At 41.8% G+C, this 21,085-nt stretch overlaps 1 protein-coding gene across 6 annotated transcripts in view; it reads left to right on the plus strand.

Annotated features, from left to right (window-relative positions):
• Positions 1 to 21,085, plus strand: part of FANCC (FA complementation group C) — a 303,623-nt gene that overhangs the window by 243,973 nt on the left and 38,565 nt on the right. For all 6 annotated transcript variants that reach the window (XM_043927161.1, XM_043927163.1, XM_043927164.1 and 3 more), the window contains one exon: positions 18,604 to 18,760. In XM_043927161.1, coding sequence (XP_043783096.1) covers positions 18,604 to 18,760 — 157 coding nt within the window. The remainder of the gene's footprint in view (positions 1 to 18,603; positions 18,761 to 21,085) is intronic.

Here is a 21,085-nt window from a genome sequence, read left to right on the forward strand (position 1 = left end):
AAGTAATCCTGATTCCTCCCTCTTGTCCTTTATATCATTGCTATCATTCATATCACATGTATATGAATAAGCATCAGCATATACATACACACATAAACATACATAATTGAATACAGTGTTCATATTATTATTATTGAACAAAGTGTCATCTGTTACATCAATTAGGAACAGGAAAAATAAAAGCTTTTATTTTGGTTTCAGTTATGCCTTCTTCAGTTCTCTTCATGTAGTTCTGAGTTTCTTACCTTTATCATTTTCCTTCTCTCTAAAGATCTTTTAACATTTCTTACAAAGCAGCTCTGTTGGCAACAAATCATCTTAATTTTCATTGTCTAAAAAAGCCTTTATTTCTTTTCCACTTCTTAAGGATAATTTCAGAGTATAGAATTCTAGATGGTCGGTTTTTTATCTTAACATTTGAATATTTTATTTTATTCTCTTCTTCCTGGCATGTTTTCTGAGAATTTGGATATAATCTTGTCTTTGCTCCTTTATAGGTAAGATATTTTCTCCCCTCTGGCTTCTTTCAGAATTTTTCTTTAATTTTTTTGGGGTGTAGTTTGAAAATGATATGCATGTATGTAGGTTTCTGGTATTAATCCTGCATGTGTTCTTTGAGCTTCTGGGAGTTGTGATTTGGTATCTGACATTAATTTGGACACATTCTCATTATTGTTTCAAATGTTTCTTCTCTACCTTTCTCTCTTTCTTCTTCTATTAGACCCATGATACACAGGTTACACCATTTCTAACTGTGTCACAGCCCTTGGAAATTTTTGTTTTTTCAGTTTTGTCATCCTTGCTTTTCAGTTTTCAGGGTATCCATTCATATATCCTCTAGATCAGAGATTGTTTTCTCACCAAATCTATTAATAAGCTTATCAAAGGCACTTTTCGTTTCCATACAGTGTTTTTTATCTCTAGTATTTCTTTTTGGTTCTTCCTTAGGATTTCCATCTCTCTGCTCACATTACCCATCTGTTCTTGCTTGCTGTCTACTTAATCCATTAGAACAGTGGTCCCCAGCCTCTTTGGCACCAGGGACAGGTTTCACGGAAGACAGTTTTTCCATGGACTTGGGCATGGGGTGGTGGTTTTGGGATGTTTCGAGCCCATTACGTTTATTGTACAGTTTATTTCTATTATTATTATATCATCTCTACCTCAGATCATCAGGCATTAGATCCTGGGGGTTAGGGACCCCAGCATTAGACCCTTAGCATATTAATTATTATTGTTTTTAATTTCCAGTTAGATAATTTCAACATCTCTGCCATGTCTGGTTCTGATTCTGTCTCTTCAATTTTTTTTCTCTTTTCTTTATGTTTAGTAACTTTTTTCTTAATAGCTGCACAAGGTGTGTACTAAGTAAAAGGAACTGCTGTAAATTAGCTATTTGTAATGTAACAGTGAGAGGTGAAGGGAGGGGAAGTGTTCTGTAGTCTTAGGATTAGAACTCAGTCTTCAGTGAGCCTGTGCTTCTGCACTGTGAAATTTATGTTTCTCTCAGTTTTTTCTTCCTCTTAAGTGAGATAAGATGCTTAGAGCTGTCTAAAAGTGATTATTTCCTTTCTCCCTGATCAGTTAGGCTCTTATAATATCCCAGCAGGTTCAGTTTAGTTCAGTTCAGTTGCTCAGTCGTGTCCAACTCTTGGCGACCTCATGGACTGCAGCAGGCCAGGGCTCCCTGTCCATCACTAACTCCCAGAGTTTACTCAAACTCATGTCCATTGAGTCAGTGATGCCATCCAACCATCTCATCCTCTGTTGTCCCCTTCTCCTCCCACCTTCAATCTTTCCCAGCATCAGGGTCTTTTCCAATGAGTCAGTTCTTCGCATCAGGTGGCCAAAGTATTGGACTTTCAGTTTCAGCATCAGTCCTTCCAAAGAATATTCAGGACTGATTTCCTTTAGGATGGACTGGTTGGATCTCCTTGCAGTCCAAGGAACTCTCAAAAGAGTTTCCTCTAATACCACAGTTCAAAAGCAGCTATTCTTCAGTACTCAGCTTTCTTTATAGTCCAACTCTCACATCCATACATGACTACTGGCAAAACCATAGCTTTGACTAGATGGACCTTTGTTGACAAAGTAATGTCTCTGCTTTTTAATATGCTGTCTAGGTTGGTCATAACTTTTGTTCCAAGAAGCAAGTATCTTTTAATTTCATGACTGCAGTTACCATCTGCAGTGATTTTGAAGCCCAAGAAAATAAAGTCTGTCACTGTTTCCACTGTTTCCCCGTTATTTGCCATGAAGTGATGGGACGGGATGCCATGATCTTAGTTTTCTAAATGTTGAGTTTTAAGCCAACTTTTTCACTCTTCTCTTTCAGTTTCATCAAGAGGCTCTTTAGTTCTTCTTTGCTTTCTGAAATAAGGGTGGTGTCATCTGCATATCTGAGGTTATTGATATATCTTCTCCCAGCAGATTAGACTCTGGTTAACTAGTTTCCAATGAGGTCAGGCCTTGTTAAGAAAACAGAGAGCTTTGTTGAATTTAAAAATGATTCCCTTTCCCCTCTTCCTGCCTAAAGCAGGGGTGGCTTCGTCTCTGATATTTACCATGTGAACCTGGTGGGAACTCCTAGAGGTAAATCTCACAGTATCGTGGGGATCCTTTATGCCTGAGTCCCCCTGGAGTTTTTAACTATCACAGTTCACACTGACCCTCCAGCCACTCACTAATTCCATTTCAGGTTTTCCTGCCAGCGCTGGTGCCTGTGGTTGTTTCTGCTTGTGGTTCTCTGCTCTAGTCAGCCATGATTCCCTGTATTCATTTATCTGTTATCTCCAATCTTGGGGTCTGTGTCCTCCCTTCTCTTAAGGATGCAAGAAGAGATGTTGATTTTCCAGTCTGTTCTGCTTTTTTACTTTTGTTAAGACAAAGTGATGACTTCCAAGCTCCTTAAATGCAGAATGGGAAACCGGAAGTCTCTATATGGTGCATTTTTAAAAAACATTAGCTACAATGCTATTATTATATCTTAAAATTGATACTGATTCCTGATCATCACCACATATTTAAGCACAAAACAAATTCTCCAGTTTGGTTTTTTGGAATTAAGATTCCAAAGTCCATTCATTGCAATTGCTTGATAGGTTCACAAATCTCTTTCAACCTGTAGGTTCTTTTTGTTTTGCATATTATTTATTGAAGTAATTTTGTTGGTTTTCCCCACTCTTAGGTTACAGAGCATTCTACCATCTTGAATGTGATAAAGGGTGCAGTCACCCCCTCAACCCTCCGCTGACTTAAGATGCTCCCCTGATCAAATACAGCCTTTTCTCAATCAGTCATCTCTCAGTACACACATGGGATTAACTTCAGGACTCTATGAGATTCTCAAGTCTCTTATATAAGTGCAGAGTACAGTTGGTAGTAGAGTTAGCCCTTCTTATCCATGGATTGAATTATACTTAATTTCTGTATGCATTTAAGCCCGATTTATTATTTTATGTTCTGTTTCTTGGCCCTATAGTATATTCATGCTTCAGTACCATTTTGTTTTAATAACAGAATCTTTCTATTATGTTTAATATAAAGTAGGGCTATTTCCCACTCATTTCACTTGTTTTTCTGGGAATTCTTGTTTCCTTTACTTATTTATTTACTTATTTATTTGTTAGGCTGTAGTAAGTGGATCTTCTTCCCATTTTCAAATGGATTTATTGCATTTGAAAAATGAATAACCTCAAAGCTGCCATCATTCTTTCAAAGGAAGTAATTACCAATAGACTATTTATTGTTTTTCATGTATAATTCTTAAAAATTTATAGTCTATATTTTAATTTCATTTTTAAAAATTATTTAGTTATTTGGCTATGCTGGGTCTTTGATACTGTCTAGGCTTTTTTCTCCAGTTGTGGTGTATAGGGACTACTCTCTAGCTGTGGTTCTTGGCTTCTCGTTTCTTTTTTTTTTTTAATTTTATTGAAGTATAATTGATTTACAATATTGTGTTAATTTCTGCATAGCTAAGTGATTCAGTTATACATACATGTATATATTCTTTTTCATATTCTTTTCAGTCATGGTTTATTACAGGATATTGAATATAGTTCCCTGTGCTATAAAGTTGGACCTTGTTTATCCATGCTAAATGTAATAGTTTGCATCTACTAACGCCAAACTCCCAGTCCATCCCTACTCTTTCCCTCTTCTCCTTGGCAATCCCAAGTCTGTTCTCTATGTCTGTGAGTCTGTTTTGTATGTGCATGCTCAGTTGTGTCCAACTCTTTGCAACCCCAGGGACTGCAGCCCACCAGGTTCCTCTGTCCATGGGAATTTCCAGGCAAGAATACTGGAGTGGGTTGCCATTTCCTACTCCATGGGCTTCTCGTTTCGATGGCTCCTCTTGTTGCTGAGCACAGGCTCTAGAGTACGTGGGATGCAGGAGTTGCAGCTCCTGGGCTCTAGAGCACAGGCTCAGTAGCTGTGGTATAGGGGCTTGGTTGCTCTGCGCCACGTGGGATCCTCCCAGATCAGTGATTGAACCCTGCCTCCTGCATTGGAAGGTGGATTCTTTACCACTGAGCCACTGGGGAAGCCCTTCATTTCTTTTTTTTTTTAATGAAATGTTATAACCCAGGAACTTGTTAAGGTAAGATTTAGAAAGAAAAAGAGAAAGTTAAATCATTTGATGCTTTAAAAAAGGGTCAGAACATAATTTTCATGGTTAAAACCATGGAGTCTTTTTTCTGTCTACTCTAAGATTATTTCAAAATTTAGCCAAGAGTCTGAACTTTCTGAGGAGTCTGATCATTTATCTTTGTTATATCTGTAAGATCTTGGATAATAATCGACCCGGAAGTCTGTATAATGTAGTAAATGTTCTGCACATGCGGGTGCCCTTCACATCATTTACCTGAGCATACACTGTAGGTTCCAGTGGCTCACCCCACCAAATGTCATTTTTCACCCTCCAAAGCAATTTTTGAAAGTATTTACTTTTAAGCAAAATGCTCTTTGCCTTTACCTTGGTAGCTCTATTTCTGATTTGTTTAGTAATGCATTTTATTGACACATATGGTCTGGCCTGGTCTTAACAACCTGTATTTCCAGTGTTACTTTTTCAACAAGAGCTGAGTTAAAGGGAACAAGAAGGAGAATGCTCCTTGGCATCCTCTGCAAAACTGTGTGAAGCTGCTCCAGAACTCACTGGCGGGGAGGTGGCCCGCTTAGAGACGAGCCACTCTTCCTCCACCCACAGTGCTCAGATGGAAAGCTGAGGGCAGCAGCTCCATGAGTAGGCCTGAACTCCTTGCTGTTTATTTTACTTGTGATAGCATGTTCTCCCTCAGCAACTAATAAAATTTATTTAGTTTGGAAAATTATGTCTGCTAGTCCGTAGGGGAAAGACCATCCAGAAATGCTGGGTGGTCTTCAACTTGTCCAGTTCTTATGGCCTCAGCTCAGCAAGTTCCCCAAACAGTGGCGTCAGGCCTGGAGCCTTTCCATGGACACTTTCCCATAGACGCAGCATCCCAGCCACATGTTGACACAGGGAGGCTGATTCAAATTACCACCCCTGCACTCATACCCCCTTTCCTTCAGCCCCTTGAAGAGTTCCCCACATGGGCTGCATAGTCATTTAGAAACCACGTACTTTCTTTGACCAAGGTGCCCTGCCCTGTTTTTAGCCTTCCAACTATTTGCTTACCACAATCACCAGTGGAATTTCATCTGGTTTACAATTGGCTGGGTGTCTTTGGCCTTGGCCTCCAAATACAGTCGTGTATTTCCAGAAATGGACAGCCCGTCTTCTTTTAAACAGCAGATGATTGCTCCTCTCTGTCGTTTAGATAGCCTAGAGGAAATTTATAATTTCTTGGCCTAAAAGCCAAGCCTGACTTCTTAAATCTATCCCTGGGGTTGCCATAATAGCCACCTGCAGGGTGCACATTGCATAAAACCTTTATGGCAGGGCTACTGCAATCCTCTCATAAATCTGTGGAGTACAAGTAATTCTGCATGACATGTCCTTTAAGATAAGCCTAAATCCATTGCTTCAATAATGTTGAGAAGTTTGATGTCTAGATGGAATATTTTGTCTACATACCAGAATGAATGAGCCAGTGAACAAATGAAAGAGTGAGTGTATGACTGGCCAAACAACAAACCTCATGGGGTAGCTGTGAATGTTAAAGAAGGTAACCATAGAATTATAAATTGTAGTCTGGAACACTTTTGGGAGTTAAGAGAGGGGCCTGTTACGGTCACGGTAGGATGACCTGTCCCAGGCACACTGGAACATATTTAAATGACTCCAGTGCCTATAGGCGACTTCCCAGGTGGCTCAGACAGTAAAGAATCCACCTACAATGCAGAAGACTGTGTTCAATCCCTGGATCAGGAAGATCTGGAGAAGGGAATGGCTACCCACTCCAGTATTCTAGCCTGTAGAATCCCATGGACAGAGGAGCCTGGTGGTCTATAGTCCATGGGGTCACAAAGAGTTGGACACAACTGAGTGACTAACACTTTCACTTTCAGTACCTATAGAATGTTTAGCATGATGCCTGGTACTCAAAATACTCAGTAACTGTTAGCTTGTTGCTGTTATTATTGTTGTTGTTGACTTTAAATAATTGTTATATTTTTTTATAATGTCTTATTAGGTTTTTTCAAGCTTATATGTTTTCCTTCTAATCAGATTATCACTGAACTAAGGCCAGATGTAAATAATTTCCAATGCTGAAAAAACTAATACAGCCTTCAGTGGTGCTTAATAAGAAAAAAATAAATTACAAGAAGAGGCCAACTTCAGCCAAGTTTCTAGTTTTGTGGGTTTTTCTTTGTTTTCAGCTCAGATAAGAAAAACCAGGCTTTAAGAATTGCCAGAATTCTCTGGCAGCCCAGTGGTTAGGACTTGGCACTTTCCTTGTTGAGGCCTGGGTTCAATCCTGGTCAAGGAACTAAGATCCTGCAAGATGCACAGCACAGCCAAAAAAAAAAGAAAGAAAGAAAAATCAGGCTTTAAATATTGTCGATATAGGTGAATGTCTAAACACAGAAAAGCTAGTGTAATACCAAGGACAAAAAGTTAGCAAAGCAGTAGTAGTAACTAATACTCCCATGTCTATCTTTCCTCATATCCTCTTCTTTAAATTTTTTACATTACTAAGATACAATCACAAAAGTATTCGTTGAAGAAGTTTACTTTTCAAGTAAAAACCTGCTGATATTGATTTGTAATAGACATGCCAGTGTGTTTGGATTTGGACATTTCCTTTGATTGGTGCTGCTGCCCTTCGCTTTGAGAAGTGACTTCTCTGCACATTTAAGTGATAATGGTGGCACAGCTTCTTCAAATTTAATGTACTTCTCCGATCAGGTTGTCATGGAAATGTATCTTTGAAATGTAATAGAGAATATTCTTTCCAGTTCCTTGGGATTAAGTAGTTCTCCAGAAAAGTTGGTCCTGATTCTTGTGGGCTCCTCCGGCAGCCCACACAGCCCTTGATCTCTTTCTGGTTTGGAAAAGGGGAGCGCTGCCTGCATTTGTCTCAAGTGGGGAGGCTCCCTCCCCTCCTCTGCCTCTCAGACAGCATTAGAACGTTCTTCCCCTCTCAAGGGCCTTTCTTGCAAAGAATTGAGTTCCACATTCTGGTTTTTGTATTGAAGCTGTACAAAAACATTTAGGACTTCCCTGGTAGATAAGAATTTGCCTCCAATGCGGGAGACATGGGCTCGATCCCTGGTCAGGGAAGATTCCACATGCCACGGGGCAACTAAGCCTGCCCACCACAACTGCTGGAGCCTGCCCACTTTAGGGCCTCTGCTCTGCAACAAGAGAAGCCACCGCAGTGAGAAGCCTGTGCACCACAATGAAGAGTAGCCCCACTCGCTGCAACTAGAGGAAAGCCCATGCACAGCAATGAAGACCCAGGGCAACCAAAAATTAATTAATTAATTAATAAAAAAAAATTTGGAGCCAGAAATATTTAATAAGTGGCTAGACCAGTTTCTTTACCTACTTCCTCCTTTTTGGAGAGGATGGGACACACAACTAACTCACTAAATTGAATATTTGGGGAAACAAAGTTCAGGTTTTAAATGTCCAGGAGGCAATTGTCAGAAGAGTCTTAATATATTGCGTGAGGCGTTGGACAGGGCAGAGTGTTCTTGTCCAGGCCTCTCCTGCTCAGTGTCAGAAATTGTTATTTAGAGTCAGATATTCTACATGAAAGTGCAGAATGGGAGCCTACTCCTTGGTATGTTGCAGGAGAAAATTATAATATGTTCCATGTAAGTCCCTATCATTTTCCTAAACCATAGCTATAATGCTGAAAACTTCCTGTGATTATTAGGTAGGAATTTTGGAGAGCCAAGTTTTTAATCATAACCTGTTTTTCTTGAATTTGTCATTTTATCAGTATCCAAGTTAGATAGCTAAAACAAGTATAGAAAGTAGGAAAAGGACAGCCTTAAAGTTTCTGTAACTAACACATGGTGAGTAGAATGAAATTTTTCTATCTCCCTAAAACTATTTTTTCTTTTTTTCCTTTATTGGCTCTTTAAAATTTCTACAGAAATACATACATTTTATCAGGTCAGGTCAAACAATGTAGAAGTATACACAGAAAATGTCAATTACCCTCCTCCTTACCACCCTCCAGTCCTTCTGGTTAGCTTACCTTATACTCTTATAAACATTAGAAATCTACATGAAACAATTTTCTCTTCTTTTCATATTAGCTTCTTTTTAAAAAATGAAAAAGAAAAAACAGCATCACATCATACACATGACCTTGGAACCAGGTTTTTTAACCAACATATCTTGTGTATCCCTCAAAGGGTATACATCTAACTCATTACAAAATGGAAACATATATCCTGATATGAATGGATCTTAATCTGTTTAGCTGTTTGCCAGTGTGTATGTGTGTGTGTGTTCAGTCACTCAGTGATGTCCAACTCTTTGTGACCCCATGGACCAGCCAGGCTTCTCTACCCATGGAATCTTCCAGGCAAGAACACTGGAATGCATTGCCATTTCCTGCTCCACGGGCTCCTCCTGACCTGGGGAGCAACCTGCGTCTCTTGTGTCTGCTCCACTGGCAGGTGGATTCTTTACCTCTGCGCCACCTGGGAAGCCCTATTTTCCAGTGGATGCATTCAAATGGTTTCTAATTTTCTGTTTATAATATTGCTACGTAAATACCATCTAGCTAGTGCTTTTGTTTCTGCTAGGAAGATTCATAAAAGTATGGTTATGACAGCCAGGGATATGTGTATTTTACAGTTTATTAGGAAGTATCACATGACTTAACCAAAAAGATGAACCTATTCCCTGTCCTACATCTAAGAACACCAGTCACGTATACCTACTTTTACACTGGATGTTGTCATTCATCTAAACATTAGCTGATGTGAACACAAAAACTGATACCTCCTTGATATGTTAGTTTACCTTTCTTTACTATTAATAAGGTTGAAAATCTACATATTTTTTGGCATTTGAATTTCTTCTTTTCTAATTTGCCACCTTTTTTCCTGGTTTCATTGAGGTATAATTTATATATAATAAAACTTTCAGTTTAAGAACCAACTTAGTACAAATTTAGAATATTGTATGTAATACCAATGTGTTGGTCCAACCAAATTCTGTTACACAGTATTTTAAGATCATATCACTTTGGTGATTTCTTCATCCAAGATGAATTATTAAGAGTTAAATCTTTGATGCTTTAGAGAAAAATAGATTTTTTTTTGTTAATAGGTGATCATGTACTCCAGTGTTCATTGAAGCACTATCTATAACACTTAGGGCATGGAAGCAACCTAGATGTCCATTGACAGATGAATTAATAAAGAAGATGTGGTACATAAATACATTGGAATAGTCAGTTCAATTCAGTTTGGTTGCTCAGTCATGCCTGACTCTTTGTGACCCCATGGACTGCAGCATGCCAGGCTTCCCTGTCCATCACCAACTCCCGAAGCTTGCTCAAACTCATGTCCATTGAGTCGGTGATGCCATCCAGCCATCTCATCCTCTGTTGTCACCTTCTCCTCCTGCCTTCAATCTTCCCCAGCATCAGTGTCTTTTCAAACAAGTCAGCTCTTCACATCAGGTGGCCAAAGTATTAGAGTTTCATCTTCAGCATCAATCCTTCCAATGAATATTCAGGCCTGATTTCCTTTCAGATTGACTGGTTTGATCTCCTTGCAGTCTCAAGAGTCTTCTCCAATACCACAATTCAAAAGCATCAATTCTTCGGCACTCAGCTTTTTTTTATACTAGAACTCTCACATCTGTACATGACCACTGGAAAACCATAGCATTGACTAGATGGACCTTTGTTGGCAAAGTAATGTCTCTGCTTTTTAATATGCTGTCTAGGTTTATTTTGGGGGGCTTCAAAATCACTGCAGCTGGTGACTGCAGCCAAGAAATTAAAAGACGCTTGCTCTTTGGAAGAAAAGTTATGACCATCCTGCTTCTGCTAAGTCGCTTCAGTCATGTCTGACTCTGTGAAACCCCATAGACGGCAGCCCACCAGGCTCCTCTGTCCCTGGGATTCTCCAGACAAGAATTCTGGAGTGGGTTTCCATTTCCTTCTCTAATGCATGCATGCATGCTAAGTCACTTCAGTCGTGTCCAACTCTGTGCGACCCCATTGATGGCAGCCCACCAGACTCCTCTGTCTACAGGATTCTGTAGGCAAGAATACTGGAGTGGGTTGCCATTTCCTTCTCCAATGACCAACCTAGACAGCATAAAAAGCAGAGACCTTACTTTGCCAACAAAGGTCCATCTAGTCAAAGATATGGTTTTTCCAGTAGTCATGTATGGATGTGAGAGTTGGACTATAAAGGAAGCTGAGAGCCGAAGAATTGATGCTTTCGAACTGTGGTGTTGGAGAAGACTCTTAAGAGTCCTTGGATTGCAAGGAGATCCAACCAGTCCATCCTAAAGGAAATCAGTCCTGAATATTCATTGGCAGGACTGATGCTGAAGCTGAAACTCCAATACTTTGGCCACTTTATGGGAAGAGATGACTCATTGGAAAAGACCCTGATGCTGGGAAAGATTGAAGGCGGGAGGAGAAGGTGACAACAGAGGATGAGATGGTTAGATGGCATCACCGACTTGATGGACACAAGTTTGAATAAGCTCCAGGAATTGGTGATAGACAGGGAAGCCTGGCGTGCTGCAGTCCATGGGGTTGCAAAGAGTCAGTCATGACTGAGCAGCTGAACTGAACTAGGTTGGTCATAGCTTTTTTTCCAATGAGCAAGCGTCTTTTAATTTCATGGCTGAGGTCACCATCTGCAGTGATTTTGGAGCCCCCCAAAATAAAGTCTCTTACTGTTTCCATTGTTTACCCATCTATTTGCCATGAAGTGATGGGACCCGAAGCCATGATCTTAGTTTTCTGAATGTTGAGTATTAAGCAAACTTTTTCACTCTCCTCTTTCACTTTCATCAAGAGGCTCTTTAGTTCTTCTTCACTTTCTGCCATAAGGGTGGTATCATCTGCGTATCTGAGGTTATTGATATTTCTCCCATCATTCTTGATTACAGCTTGTGCTTCATCCAGCCCAACATTTCACATTATATTCTCTGCATATAAGTTAAATAAGCAGGGTGACAATATATAACCTTGATGTACTCCTTTCCCTATTTGGAACCAGTCTGTTCTGTGTCTAGTTCTAACTGTTGCTTCTTGACCTGCATACAGATTTCTCAGGAGGCAGGTCAGGTGGTCTGATATTCCCATCTGTTGAAGAATTTTCCACAGTTTTTTGTGATCCACACAGTCAAAGACTTTGGCATAGTCAATAAAGCAGAAGTAGATGTTTTTCTGGAACTCTCTTGCTTTTTCTGTGATCCAGCGAATGTTGGCAATTTGATCTCTGGTTCCTCTGCCTTTTCTAAATCCAGCTTATACATCTGGAAGTTCACAGTTCACATATTGTTGAAACCTGGCTTGAAGAATTTTGTGCATTACCTTGCTAGCATGTGATGAGATGAGTGCAATTGTGCAGTAGTTTGAGCATTCTTTGGCATTGCTTTTCTTTGGGATTAGAATGAAAATTGACCTTTTCCAGTCCTGTGGCCACTGCTGAGTTTTCTAAATTTGCTGGCATATTGCATGCAGCACCCTAACAGCATCATCTTTTAGAATTTGAAATAGCTCAGCTGGAATTCCATTACCTCCACTAGCTTTGTTCATAGGGGTGTTTCCTAAGGACCACTTGACTTCACATTCCAGGATGTCTGGCTCTAGGTGAGTGATCACAGCATCGTGGTTAATAGAATATTACTCAGCCATAAAAAAGAACAAATCTGAGTCAGTTATAGTGAGGTGGATGAACCTAGAGTCTATTATACCAAGTGAAGTAAGTCAGAAAGAGAAAAACAAATGTCATATATTAATGCATAGATATGGAATCTAGACAAATGGTGCTGATGAACCTATTTGCAGGGAAGGAATAGAGGCACAAGTGTAGAGAATGGACTTGTGGACCCAGTGGGGGTGAGAGAAATGGGACGAATGGAGAATGCAGCATCAGCATACATACACTATCTTGTGTCGAATGGATAGCTGGTGAGAAGTTGCTGTTTAACACAGGGAGCCCAGTCTGATGCTCTGTGATGACCTAGATGGGTGGGATGGGAATTGGGCTGGGGGGGGGAGCTCAACCAGGAGGGGATAAGTGGTAGTTGTGGCTGATATGTGTTGTTGTGCAACAGAAGCCAAACAACATTGTAAAAATTAAAAAATAAAAAATAGATGATTCAAATACTGAACATGGATCCATAAATTTAATCATTTACAGCAGTTTGTAGAGTGTGCTCTGAATCAAGAGTAATAAAAAATTTGTTAACATATACATTTTTCAAACTGTATTTGAGAATAGAACAAAAATTTTGTACTTGGTGACTTGGTATACAACTTACGCAACTCTTATGTAAATTTGTAACTAAGCAGCATTTTTTAGTTCAGATATTCACTGGAACTACCATTCAGCTGCCTTTTACATTTGTTCATATCCATCTACTATTCATCATTCTCAACATTTCCTGCCTCTCTGCCCTGGGCACCGCCCGGCCATTGCAACCTCGTGGTATTAATAGAAATCACATTTGTGCATGTTGCTGCTTGGAGGGCTTAGCAGTGGGGCTGTCACTGCTAAGTGAGACACTTTTCTAATGATGTACATATTTATTTCAGTAGATCCTTTAAAAAAAACAAGGTATGATTAGAGCAGGTCAAGGGAGGTCCCTGTTACTTGGGAAGGGAGGAGGAATTCTTCTTTCTGCACCTCAGAACCTCCCACCTCCCAGGGGCTTTCTGGCTCTAAGACAGAGGCAATCCACACCCTCCCCCTGCTCCCAAGGGATGTTCTTCTTCCTCAAGAAAGCTGAACAGAAATCCCTTCCCAGGAGTCTATTAATGTGGCTAAAATTGGCTGATAGCCTGGACTTTGGAAAAACTTCCTTAGACACTGAAGGGAGTGAAAACAGGCTCTAGGCATCTAGCTCACCCAGGAAAACTGTCTGCTCTCACCCCTGTATCAGGCTCCAAACTGAAGCAACACCCTCCACTCTCCTGCCTGCAGAGTAGAGAGACTTAGGTATAACCTGAGGCAGAGGGCCAGCTCCAGCATCAGACCTCCTGGGTTCAGTCAGGGCTGTGAGACCTTGGTTCCTCTGCAGCCTCAAAAAATAAGGGTATTAATACTAACTGTTTTCTAGGATTGTTATAGGAATGAAAACACAAGTAAAATGCTTAGCATTGTTCCAGGTGACAAAACAGTGTTAGTGGCTCAGTCATGTGGAACTCTCTGTGACCCCGTGGACTGTAGCCTGCCAAGCTTCTCTGTCCATGAAATTCTCCAGGCAAGAATACTGGAGTGGGTGGCCATTCCCTTCTCCAGGTGAGCCCTTAATAAATGGCAGCTACTGGTCTTACAGGTGACTCAGTGGGTAAAGACTCCACCTGCAATACAGGAGACACAGGAGATGCAGGTTCGATCCCTGAGTTGAGAAGATCCCTTGAAGGTGGAAATGGCAACCCTCTCCAGTATTCTTGCCTGGGAAGCCCCATGGACAGAGAAGCCTGGCAGGCTGCAGTCCGTGAAGTTGCAGAGAGTCAGACCCAACTGAGCACACGGCACATTCACACATGCTGGCCCTTCAACCTCTCCCACTCTGCATCTGGCCCATCAGTATTCAGCCTAAAACACCACCTCTCAGGGGCTCACAGGCCACCACCCCTATGTGGCTTCCTGTTGTCAGTCACTCCCAGCATCGTCGTCCTTCTGAAGACCAGTCTGCAGTGCTGAATAGGTTATACCTCTCAAGAGAGGACTTCCACTCCTCTCTTCACTGACTTTGCTGCCAGCTTCCATCACCCCATCCAAGCCTCAACCTGCTGAAACTCCTGAGGCACAGACCTGGGCCCTCTTTTCACCCAGCTCAGACCTCTGTCCTTTGGAGTTCTCCGCCATTCTCACACTGCTCCATGCCAACTGACAGCTCCTGAATATGGATCTTCAGCCCAGACCTCCCCCCAGAACACTTCCAACTTGGATATTCAAGGACCTGTTTCATACCTCTGTTGGAATGTGCCTCAGACATCTAAACTCACACACCCCAAACTGAGCTCTTAGTAAACCCTTCACCAATCTTTTCTTCCATTCTTTCCATTGAGTAAATGGTACGTCTGTCCATCTTGTAGCTCAAGAAACTTGGGACAGTTTTGATCCCCACCTCATGTTCACCCCCTTTCATCAAATTCAGCACCAGTGTCTCTTGATATTATTGCTAAAATACATCTCACTCCTTCCCACTGTCACCCAGGTCCAAGCTCCCCCTGGAATTTTGTACCCACTCAGCACTCAGGTCTCCAGGCAGCAGTCAGAGTGATCTTTGAAATATAAATTGGGTCCTGGCACGCCTCTGTTTCAAACCTTCTGGGCCAGAATAAAACAGCAGATGCTGGCCTTGCCCTTGGTCCTGCACCGCCTCATCACCGGCCGCCTCACCTTCGCTCTCTTCCTCTGACACGGCTGCAGCGCCCCCTGTCGGAGGGCTCCTCCCGCCGCCCTTCAGGTTGCCTGTCCTACCGCGCTGCGCGTGCCGCATGCTCTCTTCAGCTGTGTCTGACTCTGTGAGAGCCAGTGGATGGTAGCCCACCAGGCTCCTCTGTCCCGGGGATTCTCCAGGCAAGAATACCAGAGTGGGTTGTCATGCCCTCCCCCAGGGGATCTTCCCAACCCAGGGATCGAACCCATGTCTCCTGCAGCTCCTGCATCGCAGGCAGATTCTTTACCACTGAGCCAGCGGGGAATCCCTCCCACCAGGCTGACGTCCAGCTAAACTCAACTGGAGAGGCTGCCCCTGACCACCTGGCCTCACCTGGGCCCCTCCTGATGCTCCGTCCTTCCTCGGCCTGTCCTTTTCCTTCACTGTCTTTATCACAGTTTGGTGTGTGTGCATGTGTCAGGGTGAGGGGGAGTCAGAAAGAAGGTCAGATGAGGGCCAAGCTCCCTCCCTTTCTCCTGCCCTACGGCCTGCTCCAGTGGACAGGCCCTGAAACTCCTGAGCTTCTTCTGGTCTTGCCTCAGAGTTGATCTCGAACAAGGTCTACAAGAGTTATGCCGAGGGAGAAGAGAAAAAGAAGCTACTAGCAATTCCGGCCCTGTGTCTTTGCCTATTCACTTCTCGCCCCATACCCTGATTCCTGGCCTTCATGCCAGCTCCTGCAGAGAAAGGGCCCAGACATGACGGTGAAGGGAAGACCCTGAAGGGGTTGCTGGGTAATGGGAAACATTTGTGCCCCACTTTTGTTTGTCTTATTAAAAGCAGTAAACATCTTTAGCAGAACCTGGAAGGTGCGGCAGGTGAAAGGGCAGGAGGCCTTGGAAAACCAGGGCCGAGAGAAGAACAAGTCTCACCAGGCCCAAATAGGCCCAGTGTTGACAGGGAGGAGCCCCACCCCCACCCCCAACTGTGGCTCAGAGTAGACGGATGCCCCTCGTGCTCCCTCCCAGGAGAAGCAGAGCCCCTGATTCACTGACCTGACATAGGAGGAACCTCCAAATATATTTTCCTATAGAAATGTAACTACATTTGGTGGTAAGTCAGTAGAGTATCATGCTGACGATCAACTATGGATCAGCCAGGCCATAATCCCCTTTTATGATATTATTACTAAAGAAAAATTTCAAGAGATTTATACAGTGGTTAAATATTGACTATGTGCCAAGAACTGTGCTCATCACTGTACATGTGTTATTATTGCATTTGATCCTTCTGACAACACTAGGAGGGAGGTAGGCCCATTTTACAGGTGAGTAAACTGAGGTTTAGAAGTTAAGTAACTTTCCCAAGATCATACAGTGAGTAGGTGGTGGCTCTAGGACTCAAACCCAAGTTTGATTTCACATGTTAAACCACTGTGATGAAATTTCAGACATAGCTATTTCTTTTCTTTTTTTTTTTTTCATTTATTTTTATTAGTTGGAGGCTAATTACTTCACAACATTGCAGTGGGTTTTGTCATACATTGACATGAATCAGTCATGGAGTTACATGTATTCCCCATCCCGATCCCCCCTCCCACCTCCCTCTCCACCCGATTCCTCTGGGTCTTCCCAGTGCACCAGACCCGAGCACTTGTCTCATGCTTCCCACCTGGGCTGGTGATCTGTTTCACTTTAGATAATATATATGCTGTTCTCTCGAAACATCCCACCCTCGCCTTCTCCCACAGAGTCTAAAAGTCTGTTCTGTACATCTGTGTCTCTTTTTCTATTTTGCATATAGGGTTATCATTACCATCTTTCTAAATTCCATATATATGTGTTAGTATACTGTATTGGTGTTTATCTTTCTGGCTTACTTCACTCTGTATAATGGGCTCCAGTTTCATCCATCTCATTAGAACTGATTCAAATGAATTCTTTTTAATGGCTGAGTAATATTCCATGGTGTATATGTACCACAGCTTCCTTATCCATTCATCTGCTGATGGGCATCTAGGTTGCTTCCATGTCCTGGCTATTATAAACAGTGCTGTGATGAACACTGGGGTGCACGTGTCTCTTTCAGATCTGGTTTCCTCAGTGTGTATGCCCAGAAGTGGGATTGCTGGGTCATATGGCAGTTCTAGTTCCAGTTTTTTAAGAAATCTCCACACTGTTCTCCATAGTGGCTGTACTAGTTTGCATTCCCACCAACAGTGTAAGAGGGTTCCCTTTTCTCCACACCCTCTCCAGCATTTATTGCTTGTAGACTTTTGGATAGCAGCCATCCTGACTGGCGTGTAATGGTACCTCATTGTGGTTTTGATTTGCATTTCTCTGATAATGAGTGATGTTGAGCATCTTTTCATGTGTTTGTTAGCCATCTGTATGTCTTCTTTGTAGAAATGTCTGTTTAGTTCTTTGGCCCATTTTTTGATTGGGTCATTTATTTTTCTGGAATTGAGCTGCAGGAGTTGCTTGTATATTTTTGAGATTAATCCTTTGTCTGTTGCTTCATTTGCTATTATTTTCTCCCAATCTGAGGGCTGTCTTTTCACCTTACTTATAGTTTCCTTTGTTGTGCAAAAGCTTTTAAGTTTCATTAGGTCCCATTTGTTTATTTTTGCTTTTATTTCCAATATTCTGGGAGGTGGGTCATAGAGGATCCTGCTGTGATTCATGTCGGAGAGTGTTTTGCCTATGTTCTCATCTAGGAGTTTTATAGTTTCTGGTCTTACATTTAGATCTTTAATCCATTTTGAGTTTATTTTTGTGTATGGTGTTAGAAAGTGTTCTAGTTCCATTCTTTTACAGGTGGTTGACCAGTTTTCCCAGCACCACTTGTTAAAGAGGTTGTCTTTTTTCCATTGTATATCCTTGCCTCCTTTGTCAAAGATAAGGTGTCCATAGGTTCATGGATTTATCTCTGGGCTTTCTATTCTGTTCCATTGATCTGTATTTCTGTCTTTGTGCCAGTACCATACTGTCTTGATGACTGTGGCTTTGTAGTAGAGTCTGAAGTCAGGCAGGTTGATTCCTCCAGTTCCGTTCTTCTTTTTCAAGATTACTTTGGCTATTTGAGGTTTTTTGTATTTCCCTACAAATTGTGAAATTATTTGTTCTAGTTCTGTGAAAAATACCGTTGGTAGCTTGATAGGGATTGCATTGAATCTATAGATTGCTTTGGGTAGTATAGCCATTTTGACAATATTGATTCTTCCAATCCATGAACACAGTATGTTTCTCCATCTGTTTCTGTCCTCTTTGATTTCTTTCATCAGTGTTTTATAGTTTTCTAGACATAGCTATTTCTTAAATTAGGAACTACGTTTGCCTGAATATCTCAAGGCCCTTTACCATCAACATTTTTTTTTAATCATTCTCTTTATGTCATCACTATATATTTGTTTGTCCTTTTTGAAAACATTTTTTTTTACCCTTGGGTCAAAATAAGTTACTTGGTAAATATATTCATTTGATATTATAAATATTAACTGCTATTGTGACCATGATGAAAAAAAAAGGAGTCAGATTTGGATTTGTTGTTGCATTTTGAAATCTTAATCTTTTTTCAGAGACTCATCTACATTTAAAGTTTTGTTTATTTCTTACTGAAAGGAAGAAGATTTCTCTCCCCAAGTCAGCTATACTCTGCCTCTGGCTTCGGCACCTTCCCAGTCTTGAAAATACAACGCTGCACCTTTTTGAAAAGCTCATCTCCAGTGAGAGAAATTCTCTGAGAAGGATTGAATGCTTTATGAAAGATTCATTGCTGGTATGTGCCGGGTTCTGATGAGGAGAAAAATCCTTAAAGAAGGTGCTTCATATTCTATCTTTTAATCAGCAAAAGGGGAAAATGTAAACAAATGAGCAGTTGGCACCTTTTAAAATCATCATCTATCTACATTTTATTTTTGAAATACATATGTCTGGGGCTTTTCTCCTTGTGTTAAAAATAGGGCAAGGGAATTCCCTAGCAGTGCAGTGGTTAGGACTCGGTACTTTCACTGCCTCAGACCTGGATTCAGCCCCTGGATGGGGAACTAAGGTAATATAAGCTGAGTGGCACAGCCAGGACAAAAAAGAAACAGTTTATCACTGCACCTTATATTGCACATTCACAAGAACTGACATTTGGCCAACAAATTCCTCATTTCCAGCTTCCTTGATGACTCATATGGTAAAGCATATCTGCCTGCAATGCAGGAGACATGAGTTCAGTCCCTGAGTTGGGAAGATCCCCTGGAGAAGGGAATGGCAACTCACTCCAGTTCTTGCCTGGAGAATTCCATGGATAGAGGAGACTGGCAGGCTACAGTCCATGGGGTCGCAAAAGACTCTGACAGGACTGAGCACACACAGCACATACCCCATGAACAATATGCTCTTCATTCTCCAAGCAAGAATGCTGGAGTCGGCTGCAGTACCCTCATCCAGGGTATTTTCCAAACCCAGGGATTGAACCCAGATCTCCCGCATTGCAGGTAGATTCTTTACCAGCTGAGCCGCCATGGAAGCCCCTATGAACAACAGGAGGAATCGATTAACAAAGGAAATCATTCAAAAAATAAACTTATAATCCTTCACTGGAGGAAAACTCAAATACTTAAAAGATACAAAATGACACCCCAGAAAAATGGCATCAGGCTGCCATCCTCGAACCCCCGCCTCTATGCAGGGGCTGCCCAGTCTCCCCTCTAGTCAGAACTTCTCAGGCCTGGGTGGTGCGGTGCTCAGCGGACCAGATGGGCCCCATTGCCTAATCCAGTGGCAGGGGCCCAGGCTAGCCGGCAGTCCTCAGAACCTGACCAATCCGGTCTTTTCCCTCTGTGGGAGGCAGCTCTGGAATTTATGTGCATTTTTTTAGAGTCGGACTAAAGACCAGTGCACTCTGAATAAACAATTAAAGCTCCCCAGGAGGCGTCATGCTTCCGGGCCGCCATCTTACAGGAACCTCGCGGAGGTGTCATGCTTCCAGGCCGCCATCTTACAGGAACCTCGTGGGCTCCAACAGGCTTTCTTACTCGCTTTTGTCACCGAGGGGAGTTACGGTGCAGAGATTTGTTTCCTCTTGTACAGATGGAGAAAGCCAGTAAAAGAGAGACGGTGAACAGTCAGATCTTAAGCTGGTGGCCAGGAACCTGGGCTGGAGAGTGTCCGCCGCCCCCTGAGCTGAGACTTGTGCTGCGGCAGGGTGTCTGTCTCTGCACACAGCGCACTGAAGTTGGCTGAGTCTACCCAGCCTCCTCCGGGACACCTTCTGTCTGGTTAATCCAGTTAGAACTTGACGCTTTCGCTCTCTTTCAATTTGGAGGCTGTGTGAGAGAATCATAATTGAATCTGCTGCCTTTTTCCTATATCCCAGCTCTCTTTTCGGGTCCTGATCAGTCCTTACCAGGTCACGAGTGTGACCATGGCCCTGCTTACCTTCTCCCTGTCTCCCAGGCTCCTCTTTGCCTTCCCATCTTGGGGCCTCCAAGGGGACCATGGATAGGGTCACAGTGGCCAGCAGCTATGCTGCATTCATCTGTAAGTTAGCTGACCCAAATTGAACCCTACTAATTTAGACATTTACAATGTTTGAGAGAAAAAAGAAAAGAAAATAGATACAAAGATCGAAAGAGCCGAAAGAGAAAGAGTTACTTTTAGGGAAATTTTGCTTAAACTCATCTTTCAGAACAGTTGCATTAAAAAAAAAAAAGTTGCATATTAAGGTGAGAAATAAGAATGTACCTTATATAAAAATAACTATAATAGTCAAAATAAACAAAGGCTTTTAGAAGTCGCATTAAAAAAAAGTTGCATATTAAGGTGAGAAATAAGAATGTACCTTATGTAAAAATAACTATAATATTCAAAATAAGCAAAGGCTTTTAGAAGTCCTGGCAGCCCATTCAAAACATTACCTTTATTGTCAGGTAAATCTATTTCTGACTGAAAGATACATGCTATAATTTCATTTTCTCTGGTCCTTTTTCAGTGGCAAAATATAGTAACTGAGCTATTTCCTTGCTTTCAAGGTCCTTATTAAATTTTCTTTAAGTCTTCTCTCCATGGAAAAATTCCAGTTTCATCACCCTAAATTGATTTGATTCTGCAA

The sequence above is a fragment of the Cervus elaphus genome, chromosome 16 (assembly GCF_910594005.1).
Source record: "Cervus elaphus chromosome 16, mCerEla1.1, whole genome shotgun sequence".
NCBI lineage: Eukaryota > Metazoa > Chordata > Mammalia > Artiodactyla > Cervidae > Cervus > Cervus elaphus.